This window comes from Cynocephalus volans, chromosome 9 (assembly GCF_027409185.1).
Source record: "Cynocephalus volans isolate mCynVol1 chromosome 9, mCynVol1.pri, whole genome shotgun sequence".
NCBI lineage: Eukaryota > Metazoa > Chordata > Mammalia > Dermoptera > Cynocephalidae > Cynocephalus > Cynocephalus volans.
The window spans coordinates 14033068-14047162 of record NC_084468.1 but is presented as its reverse complement, the minus strand read 5'-3'; the positions used below and the strand labels follow the sequence as shown (position 1 = coordinate 14047162).

The window sequence follows — 14095 nt, the reverse complement described above, 5'->3', positions numbered from 1 at the left end:
AGAACCATGCCCACGACCATTATTAAACCATCAATAGATTAATCCTCTCATTAGAGCATGGTCCTCATAATCTAATCACCTCTTCAAGGCCCCACTTTTCAATTACCATGTAAGATTTCCCACCCTCTTAATATTGTCACAGTGGGGATCAAGTCTCAATGAGTTTGGGGGAAACATCCAATTTGCAGCATGACCCTTCGTCTTTCTTTGACCTCATCTATCATCTTACTCTCCTTGACTGTGCTCGTGCAGCACTGCCTTCTTTCTGATACTTAACACACTAAGCTTCTCAAATCCAAACTCATTCCTGTCTTGGGCTCTTGCTGGTCCCCGGGCCTGGGCCTCTCCAATCCCAGGTCTTCATATGCCTCATCTAATCAGAACTCAGCTCCATCATCACCTCCTCACTGCAACCTTGCAGGTTGGCCAGTCAAAACAAGCCTGCTTCCCTTTGCCATCATTTTCGTTCTCTGTCCCCCACTTGTCTTCTCTTTATCTCCCTCACCTAGAACAATGTCAGGCCCATAGTAGATACTTAGTAAGCATATTTGAAATGAACGAATCTTTGAAATAGCAACAGAGGTAAATAGAGAGAGATACTTCAGTTAAATTGCTTTGTTTGTAAAAATAAGTAAAAGCATATTAGAATGAAAATCATGGTGATTGATGAAAATAAAGTTGGTTTGACTTGCTTTCTCTTCACCAAGAACAACAGCATCTGTCTTGAACCAATATCATCCCGTCAAAGTCCAAGCATGTTTTATTTTCATGGTTTTGGTTATTCACCATAAATGAAATTAGCAGTATTGTTTATTTCACTCCTAGGAGCATCTACATTTACATTTTAGCATAATGCATTCATTGATTTATGAATACAAATAAGTCTAAAGTTTAATGATTCTTTAGTTTTATTGTGTGTCTCAATAGTAGAATTTCCATTTGGACTTCTGAGGTACGGCAGATTTAGCAGAATTATATAAAACTACCCAGGTTGAGATAAGCAATGTATCTATTATCATGTTTTTTTAGAATCATAATATCAATTATTTTAATACAATTAATTTTGTCTAATTAAAAACACAATTGTTTGTTTGTATGGTTCTCTTTTTTCACAGCTGGAAAATCATTAGCTAAATAATGGCCAAGTTTTAAGTGGTCCTAATGCATTATTAGTTACAAATCTTCCTCTTACTTAACATTTTAAGCAAATTCTCAACCTCTTTCATTTTTTTTTTGGAAGTGAATAGTCTTTGAAACATTTAAAATAGTAAACGATGGCCCCAAATTAAAAGGTCTTACAAAGGGTTTCTCAAAGAGCTTGAAGAACTTCAGAGCACTTAAGTTCTGAACTTTAGAACTGCACTGTGGTGAGGATATTTACCAGAAGCTTAGAGTCATACCTAATAGACTTCCAGAGACTTAGAGGTTCTCAGGATAAGGAGTAATCACTACATTGATTTCCCTCAGACTATCTGAGTATGCCTGTTACACCACAACCACATCAGGTTTATGTTTTCATCTATTTATTGTTGTAATTTTATACTTTGATTACTAGTTTGAATATTTTCCCATGTGGTTATTCTATATGTGTAATTTTTGTCATGTTAATTACCTATATATATCCTTTAGTGTTTAAGAAAAGCATTTTATAGTTACTAATAGAGATGAAATGCTCTAAAAGGCAGACTTTCTGCTTTGGGCAGGATGCACAATGGTCTATATCTTCTCAGTGAGTTCCCAACTTGTACCATTTGGTTTCTAAATGGGGAAGAAATTAGTTAATATCTACAAGTGTCATATATATACCTTAATATCTACAAATAACGCCTACAAGAAAATGTAGAAGCTGGGTTCTGCCTCTACAACACCATCAGCCTATCAAATTCCAAAGCAAGAATTTCTTGGGAGTGGGGATGGGTGTGAACAAAACAGAGCAATGGTAAGGAAATCCCTAAAAAACCTAAATGCAGGGCTCAACATCCAGATCAGTTATGAATTAGTTTTTTGCTATTTTTGGCTAATCATATTTACCTACAAGGGGAGTGTTATTTAAACATTCTCTTTTTTTGACCATTACACAATGTAAGCATTTCTTGTGGCCATTTACCTATTTCTCCCTAATCCCCCCCCCCCTCCTCCCCCTTTCCACTCTCTGGTGGACTCAGTTCCATTCTGTTCTCTCCTTTTGAAAGTTCAAAGAGTTATTGTGATTTTTATATCTTTCTTTCATTCCCTTTTTTTTTTTCAGCTCCCATTTGTGACTGAGGACATGCAGTATTTCTTCTGCTGTACCTGGCTTATTTCATTTAACATAATCTACTCTAAGTTCATCCATGTTGCTGTGAATGGCAAAATTTCTTTCCTTTCTATGGCAGAGTAGCATTCCATTGATTATACATACCACGTTTTTCTTATCCAGTTTTCTGCCAATGGACATTTAGGTTGGTTCCAACTCTTAGAAATTGTAAATAGAGCTGCCATAAATATGGAAGTGCAGGTATCCCTTTGACATGAAGCTTTCCATTTCTTTGGGCATATACCTAGCAGTGGGATTGCAGGATCCTATGGCAGTTCTATCTGTAATTGTTTGAGGAATCTCCATACTGTTTTCCATTACAGATGCACTAGTTTACAGTCCCGCCAACAGTGTAGAAGTGTTCCTCTTTCTCTACATCCTCACCTGCATTTGTTATTCTCTGTCTTTTTGATAATGGCCACTCTAACTGGTGTGAGATGATATTTCAATGTTGTTTTGATTTGCACTTACCTAATGCTTAGAGATGTTGGGCATTTTTTCATGTGTCTATTGGCCATTTGTGTATCTTCCTTTAAGAAATGCCTACTCAGCTCCTTTGCCCATTTTTTAATTGGGTTACTTGTTCTTATACTGTCAAGTTGAGTTCCCTATATATTCTGGATATTAATTCCTGTCGGATGCATAGTTTCTGAATATTTTTTTCCTATTCTGTAGATTGTCTTCTTGCTCTATTAACTGTTTCTTTTGCTGAGCAGAAGTTTGATATAATTCCATTTGTTTATTTCTCTTTTTGTTGCCTATGCTTTTGGTGTCTTGTTCATAAAGTCTTTGCCCAGTCCTACTCCCCGAAGTGTTTCCCCTGTGTTTCTTTTTAGTAGTTTTATAGTTTCAGTTCTTATGTATGTCTTTAATCCATTTTGAGTTGATTTTGGTTTATGGTGAGAGGCACAGGTCTAGTTTCATTCTCTACATATGGATGTCCAGTTTTCCCAGCACCACTTATTGAAGAGGCAGTACTTTCCCCTGCGTATGCTTCTGTTGCCCTTGTCAAATATCAGTTGGCTGTAAGTATGTGGGTTGATTTCTGGGTTCTCTCTTCTGTTTCATTGGTCTGAGTGTATATTTTTATGTTGTTACCATGCTGTTTGGGTTACTATAGCTCTGTAGTATGATTTGTAGTCAGGTAGTGTAATGCCTCCAACTTTATTTTTGTTGCATATGATTGCATTGCTACTCAGGGTCTTTTGTTGTTCCATATGAATGTTACGATGGTATTTTTTTTCTATTTCTGTGAAGAATGTGATTGATATTTTGATGACAATTGCATTGAATCTGTAGATTGCTTTGGGTAAAATGGACATTTTCATAATATTAATTCTTTCAATCCAAGAACATGGAATGTCTTTCTACATTTTTGTATCTTCTTTATTTTCTTACAATAGTGATTTTTACTTCTAATTGTAGAGATTTTTCACCTCCTTGGTTAAATTGATTCCTAGAGATTTTATTTTTTTGGTGACTGTTGTAAGTGGGTTTGCTTTCTTGGTTTCTTTTTCTGCTAGTTCATTATTGGAGCATAAGAATACTACTGCTTTTTGCATGTTAATTTTGTATCCTGTAACTTTATCGAAAACATTTATCAACTCTAAGAGTTTTTTGGTAAAGTCTTTATGTTTTTCTGTATATAGGATCATGTCATCTGCAAACAGGAATAGTTTGACTTTGTCTTTTCCTATTTGGATGTCCTTTATTTCTTTCTAATTGCTCTGGCTAGTACTTCCAATACTATTCTAAATAGGAGTGATGAGAGTGGGCATCATCATCTTGCTCCTGTTCTTATGGAAAAGCTTTAACCTTTTCCCCATTCAGGATGATATTGGCAATTGGTTTGTCATATATGACTTTCATTGTGTTAAAATACTTTCCTTCTATACCAAATTTGCTGAGAGTCATGAATTTGCTTCATTATCATGAAGAGATGTTGAATTTTGTCAATTGCTTGTTCTTCATCTCTTGAGATGATCATATGTTTTTTGTCTTTGATTTTATTGATGTGGTGTATCACATTTATTGACTTGCATATGTTGAAACATCCTTGCATCCCTGGGATGAATCCCACTTGATCGTGGTGTATAATTTTTCTGATGTGTTGCTGTATTCTGATTGCTAAATTTTTGTTGAGGATTTTTGTATCTATGTTCAACACAGATATTGACCTGTAGTTTCCTTCTTTTGTTGTATCTTTGTCTGGTTTGGGTATCAAGGTGATGCTGGCCTTATAAAATGAGTGTAGGAGGATGGCCTCTTTTTCACTTTTTGAAATAGATTGAAGAGAATTTGTATTAATTCCTCTTTAAAGGTTTGGCTGAAGTAAACCATCTGGTCCTTGGCTTTTCTTTGTTGGAAGACCGCTGATTACTGCTTCAATCTTGTTGCTTTTTACTGGTCTGTTCGTGTTTTCTATTTCTTCTTGGTTCAGTCTTCAGTTTATATATGTCCAGAAATTTATCCTTTACCTCTAGGTTTTCAAATTTGTTGAAGCATGGTTGTTTACAATAGTCTCTAATGATTCTTTGTATTTCTGTGGTATCAATTGTAATGTCTGCATTCTCGTTTCTAATTTTTATTGGTCTTCTCTCTTCTTTACTTAGCCTAGCTAATGGTTTCTCTCTTTTGTTTATCTTCTCAAAAAACATAGCTTTTTGTTTCAGAGATCTTTTCTATCATTTTGGGGGTCTCTATTTCATTTAGTTCTGCTTTGATCTTAACTATTTATTTCCATTTACTAATTTTAAGATTGGATTGTTTCTATTTTTCCAGTTCTTTAAGGTATAGTATTAAGTCATTTGTTTGAAATCTTTCTCTTTTTTTGATGTAAAAATTTATTGCAATTAAATTGCCTCTTCAAATTGCTTTTGCAGTATCCCACAAGTTTTGGTATGTCCCACCTTTGCAAACTCTGTGGGTCTCTCTTACCCTGAGCTTTAGAGGTCCCAGTTCCACTTTCCCAGGGACAGTCTAGAAGCCTGGCTTCATTTTAAGAATTTTCAACAGCAACATATTCACAAAGTATGAAGTGTGGGCAGCTCCCCCACTCAGCAGAAGGCAGGAGCATGCATGAGATCTCAGGCAGGAGCACACCAAAAACACCACTTCCATATGGGTGATCCACCATAGCTACTGCCACAGCCACAGGCACTGCCCCTGCAAGGGCAGTTTATCACCACAGTAGCAACCATATCCACTGTATAGGCAGCCCACTATCCACTCAACTGCATTGACATAAGGAGAATCACCAGCAGTGACCAGGAAAAAAAAAAGGAATTCTCTGTCCTCAAAACCCACTCTAGAGTAATAGAAAAAGCAACTGCTCTACCAGATGACCAGACATCAATGCAGAGATACTGGAAATACAAAAACCTAAGAAAATATGACACCAGTAAAAGAATACAGTAATTCTCAAATACCAGAAATCCTTGAGATGACTTGAAAAGGAATTCTAAGCAACAATCTTAAGGAAATTCATGAGATACAAGAAGATTCATTTAGACAACATAATGAAATGAGTAAAAAAGAAAAATCCAGGATATGAAGGAGGAAATTTCCAAAGAGTTTAATACCTTAAAAAAGAATATAGCAGAACATGGAAATGAAAGATTCATTCAATGAAATAAAAACACAACTGAAAGCTTAAGCAGCAAGCTAGAGGAAGCAGAAGAAAGAATTTCTGATGTTGAAGTTAATCTTTTTGAAGTAACCCAGATGGGCAGAAAAAACAAAAGAAAAAAAGAAGTTAAAAAAAATGAACAAAATCTAATAGAGCTAGCAGACAACCCTAAGATCACAAACATTCAACTCATGAATGTTCCAGAAGAGGAGGAGAAAGGAAAAGGCACTGAAAACCTATTCAATGAAATAATAATGGAAAACTCCTCAGGTATAGAAAGAGACATGGACCATCAGATCCAGGACGCTCAGAGATCCCCAAACAGATTCAATCCAGAAAGGTCCTCTCTGAGACACATTATAGTCAAACAGGCAAAGCTCAAAGACAAAGAGAGAATCTCAAAAGCAGCAAGAGAACAGTGTTATCACCTGTAAGGGAGCCCCTATCAGACTCACAGCAGACTTCTCAACAGAAACTCTACAGGCCAGAAGAAAATAGGATGATATATTCAAAATATTAAAAGAAAAAAATAAAACTGCCAGCCAAGAATACCCAGCAAGGCTATCCTTCAGAAATGAGGTAGGAATAGTATATTTTCAAGACCAAAAAAAGCTTCAGGAGTTCACCACCACACAACAAGCTGTGCAAAAAATCCTGAAAGGAGTCCTGCATCTGGAATTTGAAAAACAATAATCACTACCAAAAATACACAAGAAAGAACAAAGACAAACAATAATAGGGGAAGAAAGGAATAAAAGATTTAAAACATCCAAATCAAAATCAATAAAATGCCCAGAAGTAAGACAATACCTTTTAATAACAACCCTAAATGTAAATGGATTAAACTCCCCACTCAGAAGACACAGACTGACAAATTGTATTAAAAATCTAGACCCAACTATATACTATCTTTAAGAGACTCACCTCACCTGTAAAAGTACACACAGACTAATATTCAAGGGATGGAAAAGGTATACCCTGCAAATGGAAATCAAAAAAGAAAAGGAATAGCTCTTCTCATATCAGATAAAATAGACTTTAAACCAAAAAAAAAAAAAAGAGAGAGAGAGAGAGATAAAGAATGCCATTATATAATGATAAAAGGATCTATCCAGTAAGAAGACATAGTAATCATAAATATATATGCACCCAACACCAGAGCATCCAGATATATTAAGCAAACACTATTAGGCCTAAAGAAAGAGATAGACCCCCTATACAATCACAGTAGGGGACCTGAATGCCCCTCTCTCAGCACTGGACAGATCATCTGGCAAGAAATTAGCAGAGAAATACAGAATTTGAACTATACTTTAGACTGATTGGACCTGGCATATATCTACAGAACATTTCATCCAGCAACTAAAGAAGATACATTCTTCTCATCAGCACATTGAACATTCTCTAGGATAGACCACATGTAAGGTCAAAAATCAAGTCTCAACATATTTTTAAAAATTGAAATCATTTCAGGTATCTTTTCAGACAACAACAGATTAAAACTAGACGTAAATAACAAGTGAAACTCTGGCAGTTATACAAATACATGGAAATTAAATAACATGCTCTTGAAGGACATATGGGTCCCAGAAAAAATTAAACAGGAAATCAAAAAGTTTATTGAAACTAATGAAAATAAAGATACATAATACTAAATATTCTTTATGCACATTTCACCTCCTACATAATTTAATCTGTGGTTTTCTTTTCTTTTGATAATACATAGATAAATAGTATATAGTATGTTCCACACACCTAACATCACAGAAAATTTTCCTGTGTTATCTGGCTCTCCATACTTCCCAATTTGGGGGGCTTTGGCCTAAATGTGTTAGAAAAAAGAAATCTCTTTTATAATCTGTTATAGTCTTATTCTTGCTCCAAGAATATTTGGAAAATATAATACTTCTCATGGAAGCATAATGTAGATTGATGTATATCAATGTTTAAGTTATTTTAATGCCAGGGATTAAAGTGTACATATAATATGTAAGTTTAACATATGCATGTGATGGTATAAAATCTAAATAGATTCAGAATTGGTGTGGCTGATGAGTTAGGAAATCACCGATACCAAATCTGAATCGTTCCCTGATTTAAAGTCATTTATATTAGACTGAACTATGTGGTTGTATGGTTTACTGCATTAAAAGAACACGTTAATCTTCTCAGTTCTTCAAAAATAATAAAGTTGTACATTGAATTTAGGATTCAGAAGATACTGGTAAAGAGTTCAAAATCACAAATCCATTTCATAAACTATTAATTATCACATTATGTAATAGAAATGTAATTATCACATTATGTAATAGAATACAAACTAGCTTAAGCCAAAAAAAAAAAGGAGAGGGGTACATTGCATATAAGTGGGACCTCTAAGGATGAAGTTGGCTTCATCGTCAGCTGAGATGAAGGCCCAGATCAGGCCTCTACGACCCCATCTCTCTGCTTTGCTTTCCCTCTGTATGCAGGCTTCTGTGTTTCATATGTTTTTAGTGGCAAAACTGCTTTCTTTCTTATAGGGAAGGATTCTGATTTGTCCACCTTTAAGTCCTAGCAGGTTGAAAGGGTGCTACTGTTATCCGTTGCGACATTAAAAACACACCAAAACTTGTTGGCTTGACATGCAAACATTTATTTTATTTACTTATGATTCTGCAAGTTGGGCAAAGCATGTCAGGGACAGCTTATCTGTGCTCCATGTGATACCAGCTTGGAGCTCAAGGACTCACTTCCAGGACAGTTTCACTTAAGCAAGACAGTACTTGCTGTTGGCTTGAAAGTCAGCTGGGGTTGTTGGCTGGAGGACTCATTTCTCTCATGTGACCTCTGCACATGTCTGGGTTGAACTCACAGTGTGGCAGTCTCTCAGTTGCTGGACTTTGTACATAGCAACTGACTCCTTCCCAAGCACAAAGTGGAAGTTTCCAGGTCTTTTTTTTCCCCCCCATCTTAGTGGCCACTTTATTTTTGGCACATAGCAGAATTTCACCCACACTTTACATAGGGTGGAGTCACAGAGAAATTTCAAGTCCTTGTGGTACTGGTTAAGAGCCTGTTCTTAAGGTGTATTCCAATACTGAAACAAGGTCACTCGTGCCACATTCTATTGATTAAAGCAGAGCACAGGGCCGGGCCCAGATTTAAGGAGAGAAGACTACATACACAAGGGTGTGAATACCATCGTCATGGCTCATTGGGGCCCCTAGAATAACAGTCTACCAGAGTGGACAGTGAAGCTCCATGACTAATGGTCCAAACAGAACCAGGGGGAAAATGGCAGGGCAGTCCCTCAAAGGAAACAGGGCTGAGAGCATACATCTGGTATCTATATCAATCATTTCCTAGAGTACTAGAAATTATTCAGTGAAACAAAGCTGTGTTTCTAACTATATTTACCATGTAGTTTTTACATTTTTTGGAGTGGGGAGGATAATTAAAAATGTGGGTTTAAATTTAAGGAATCTCAAACATTTTTCCCATTCAAATTTTCCATATTATGAATGAAAATGATGATAATATACAGCAAACAGCTCTATAAAGGAATTAAATTGTGTGTGATTCATGACAAATAAACTATAATGTGACTAATCCAGTGCTGGTTATTTGCAATAACCTTTTTAATGTGACAATTCTTTGGATATTGTAGTGAAATATTTTCACCCTACATCTGCATTTTTATGGTTTGTATTTTCTCTCAACAGTACAGATCCCAAATTGTCAAGTTATTTGAGCTGATTAATGGTAATTAGCTTTAAGTTAGAATATTTGAAATGCATTCAATTAATTTTATTTGTTTAGTCAAGTACAATAAGGTTTTTAGCATTGCAAAGTTTTCTTTATTATATTAGCTATGCATAAGTTTAAGGATATGGTGGGCTCAAATTACTCTCATTTGAATTTTATATTCAGAGAACGAACATGCAGCAATGGGGATTTGGTGGTATTTAGGAAATATATGTATAAGGATTATTTAGGATAGAATTGCTGAAGATCCTGGAATATTTAGCACGCACTTGTTGATTGATTTTACCTGCAGCAAATATGAAGCAATAACAACTACATAAATTATTCAGAGACTACTTATCCATATCAGGATTCTTTACAGATCACTTCAGAAAACAGTTTAGCAGGGTATTCTCTTTATACTTATTTTTCCAAATCCATGTACAAAAAAGATATAGATCCATGTGGAATGGATTACCAATGATTCTTTTAAAATGAAATTAATATTTTAAAACATTCATGTGATGATTGGGTGATCTTCTCTACCTAAAGCTCTCTTTGGTAATTTATTTACCTTAAATATTATTTTGGTCTTTCCAGGGACGTTATATAGTGGGTATAAGAGATTTATTGAAAACCCTGGATCACTTGAGAGTGCTTTAGGGCTTTGCCTTAAAATCTGCACATAGGCAAAATTCCTGACATAAGTTGGGATTTCCAGTGTAAGAGGATTTCAAATCATTGCTGAAGCAAGGGCTTGTTACAGGTTTCTAAGAATCATATATCAGAAAGGTCTGGCTACTTACACAATTGCTCAAGCTAAAATGGGGCAGGACTGAACACATGGAATGAAAGACACCAATTTAGACTAAGTGAAGGTATCGAGTTCTCTTAAAATGGGCCTTTTATTCTAGAGAGATATCCAGCTCCAAAAGCAGACAGCATAATCAGCATTTACCAGCATTTACACAGTTATGGATCTCTTTGTATATGGAGATGCAGATTACTTTTGAAAGATTTCCATTCTTTAAAGCAGTTTGAGACATAATGTTAGAAAGAACAGGGGTTTTGGTATTTGCAGATATGGAGTAAGAGACCCGCAAATATCTACTTACAAGTCATGTGACTTTGAAACATTCATAGTAACCTGTTTGGGTTTTACTCCTGTACTCTCAGAGTAGTTCTGAAGATCCAATGAGAAAATGCCAAAATACTTCACACTACAAAGCATTATTGTTATTAAAATTTGTATTATTACCACTAATAAGAAAAATAAAATGTGATTGAGTAACTGCTCTGTAAACAGCACACTGAAAAATCTAAGTAGGTTGGATGTGTCTAATTTTTAAAATACATGTTTACTTAAAAAGTATGTACGTGATTCAAGTACTTAATGCATCTCCTCCCATGATTTTTAGAGTATTAACTCATTGTACTGCCTCTCATTGCTCACAGTATCAGATGACTGTACACATCTTTCCTGAATAGTTGGGGATTATATTTTGCTAACTGCAACCTAGAAGGGTCATGATTTGTTTTCCTGAGATTATTTGTATCCAGTTGTAGCAGGTTCGGTGGTGGCATGGCTTGTGTCAGATATTTTTGTTAATGGTGTGTTTCTCTGTGTTTCTCTCCCAGCTATCGGCAGGACCCTCATCCCTCGTTACTTTAGCACTGTGTTTGAAGGAGGGGTGACCGACCTGTATTACATTCTCAAACACTCGAAAGAGTCATACCACAACTCATCCATCACGGTGGACTGCGACCAGTGTGCCATGGTCACCCAGCACGGGAAGCCCATGTTTACCAAGGTACAAGGCAGGCTCAGAAATACATCGGCTTTTTCTTTTGAGTGAACTAAAAGATAATAGTTATGGGTTTCTTCTGGAACTTTAAGCTGACTTCTCATCTCTCAGACATTTTCAGCACCATGAGAGAATCTTTTTTGTGACCTAACTAGACTCTGTGAGCAACTGACACCGAGCCCGGGAAAATCAAACATGATAGAGCCTCAAAAGTAAGAGGAAGAGGTTCTACTGCCTTTTAAACTTCAGTTGCTAAATTGGAATTTTTATTTTTATACAAAGAGTCTTCTACAGCCAAAAGAACATTCTCCTATTGTTATGTAATTAGTATTTGTGCTTTGTTACTAAAAAGAAAAATTTTCAACCTAAATTCAAATTTGAACAAGCAGGGAAAAAATCCACTGACCATAATCTAACTGTATTCTTTACGAAACATAAAAACGTAAAAATATAAATGAAATTAGGGAATTCAGCATTTAAAGTCTGTTTTCCCAAAGTCTAAGAAGTTCGGTCAGTGCATGCAACAGACAGCTCAGCAAGTGAGCAGAGCAGAGCCATAAGCTGGTTGTGAAAGAGTGAATGAGAAAAACGAGAGGGGACGACGGCTGCTAGGATCAGGTGACACAGGGTTTGAGGCAGAATTCAAGACCCTATGAAGGATGTAAAATGAAAAGAAGCAGGAAGTTCAACCTCATCTTCTATGCGTTTTACAATTACGATCTTTGCCATACACAGATAATTGACATGTGAAATATTCCCTATGGGCAAAGATTTTTCTAGAACACTATAGATGATCCCTTTATGTCTTCTCCCAAGTAGAAAAATGAGTAAAAGCAAATATCTAGTCATAAAACCTGGCAATTGAAAGTTTATTTTAATGAACCCTGGTTCATATGCATTTTGACTAAGACTCAATGTGAAACTAATTTGTTATATTAATGACAGCAATGATCTCTTTTAGTTCAAAACACAAATGACGACCTTCTCTTTACAGTTAAGAGAAGTTGAATTAACAGGGTTAATTGCAAAAGCCTAAATTATAAAACTAAAGATGTGTTTGTTGCTTATGCAGTTTTGCTGCAAGAATAAAAAAATAAAATGTTCCTTATTTATTCATTGATCTTGTTGGAGCCATTTAATCTTTCCAGTGCCCATGCTGGTATACAAAACCAAAAGCAAAGGAAATGGTTATAAAATGCAAAAGCAAATCTTCAAATGCCTCTGATTCTATGGTATCTCAAATTTGTCAGTAAACATTATAAATGTGGAACAGGGGTAGGGTTTTTCTTCCGTTCTAACAGTTGGGTAGAGAGGAAAGTTGTCATTTGGAGACAAAGACACATTCATATTGAATGCAGAAGTCTGTGTTGGAAAGAGAGTTTTGCTATATGGGAAGGAATGATCACCTGAATAGTGCTTTAATCTGTCTATATCTCACTTCATTCTGGACATGCAGAACATTTACATAATCTTGTAGATCAGATGCATACACAAGCCATTCATTTCTAGTGTTACAAAGTCTGAGTACTGCAGACAAAGCCTTTCTCTGTTCTTCACTATCATTTTTTTCTCTAGGCTTACTGTTACTTTCAGGTAACTGAAGAAAAGTATAGGAACTCCCTATGCTTTAAGGGAACAAAAATCCCTGATAATTGGATAAAAAGCTTTGCCATAATTAAGGAGCTCCTTCCAAAGCCTGTAACCGTTGAAAATACAAATGCGTTTTTTTAGTAGTCCTTTATATATTTACTCAATTTCTTGCTTTCTCAGGCCAAAACTTTTTCATAAACAAGCATAGTTAGTTGTTCTGAAGGTATAGGGCTGCGCATTTGGGACTTGTTTGAGATCAAAAAGAATCCCATTCTTCTGATGAATTAATAAAGTGCTGTTTTCATTCAAATCAAGAAACTAAGGTTTTTCTCTGCTGCATTCTTTCATAGCCTGGAATGCTTCCCTCTCAGATGGTTGAGTGGTTTGTTCATGCATCCAAGGCAGGCTCCGGAAAGACCTGGGCACTCTCCTGAACACAACTTCCCTGGCCCCAAACATCAGTCACATGGACCCCACCTTTTATAGTCCACTCTATGCAGTATATTTTCCAACTCCTGTAATGAATATTTCTAGATCATGATGAAAAATATCACTTTCTGAGAAATGTAGTTTAGTTATATGGACTTAGTCCAGATGCTAATTATGCTTATTTATTTTTAGGAAATTTAAAAGAAGCTTTTTTTTTTTTGGCTTCTTGGTGATTATTATACTACATTAAAAAAATGTGCCAAGCATCTTTTGTTCTTATATTAATTTAAAATAACTCATCTTTGTGCAACAAAATACTATGGCTATTTAGTATAACACAGTGGGCTGATGACCTTTCAGTATCACAAAGAAAAACAGTTTGGAAGCCAATGCTTATTTTTAAAGGGGAGCCTGCTATTGGTACAGTACATGGCATTACTTAGCACCTTCACTGTAGTGACATCACATTGTTCTAATTTACACTATCAATAAGCTCTCATTCCCCAAACAGCATTTGACCTGGTGATTCTGGGTTGCTTTTATGAAAATTTGGTCAACTGGTGAATCAAAAACCAGCTGCAGTCCTAATCAACAGTACTATAACATGTTCCTCATGAGTAT

At 35.7% G+C, this 14095-nt stretch overlaps 1 protein-coding gene across 4 annotated transcripts in view; it reads left to right on the top strand.

Annotated features, from left to right (window-relative positions):
• The window catches only part of LDB2 (LIM domain binding 2), a 369574-nt gene that overhangs the window by 287217 nt on the left and 68262 nt on the right, over window positions 1–14095 (top strand). For all 4 annotated transcript variants that reach the window (XM_063108233.1, XM_063108231.1, XM_063108232.1 and 1 more), the window contains exon 3: window positions 11289–11461. In XM_063108233.1, the coding sequence (XP_062964303.1) occupies window positions 11289–11461 (173 nt within the window). The remainder of the gene's footprint in view (window positions 1–11288; window positions 11462–14095) is intronic.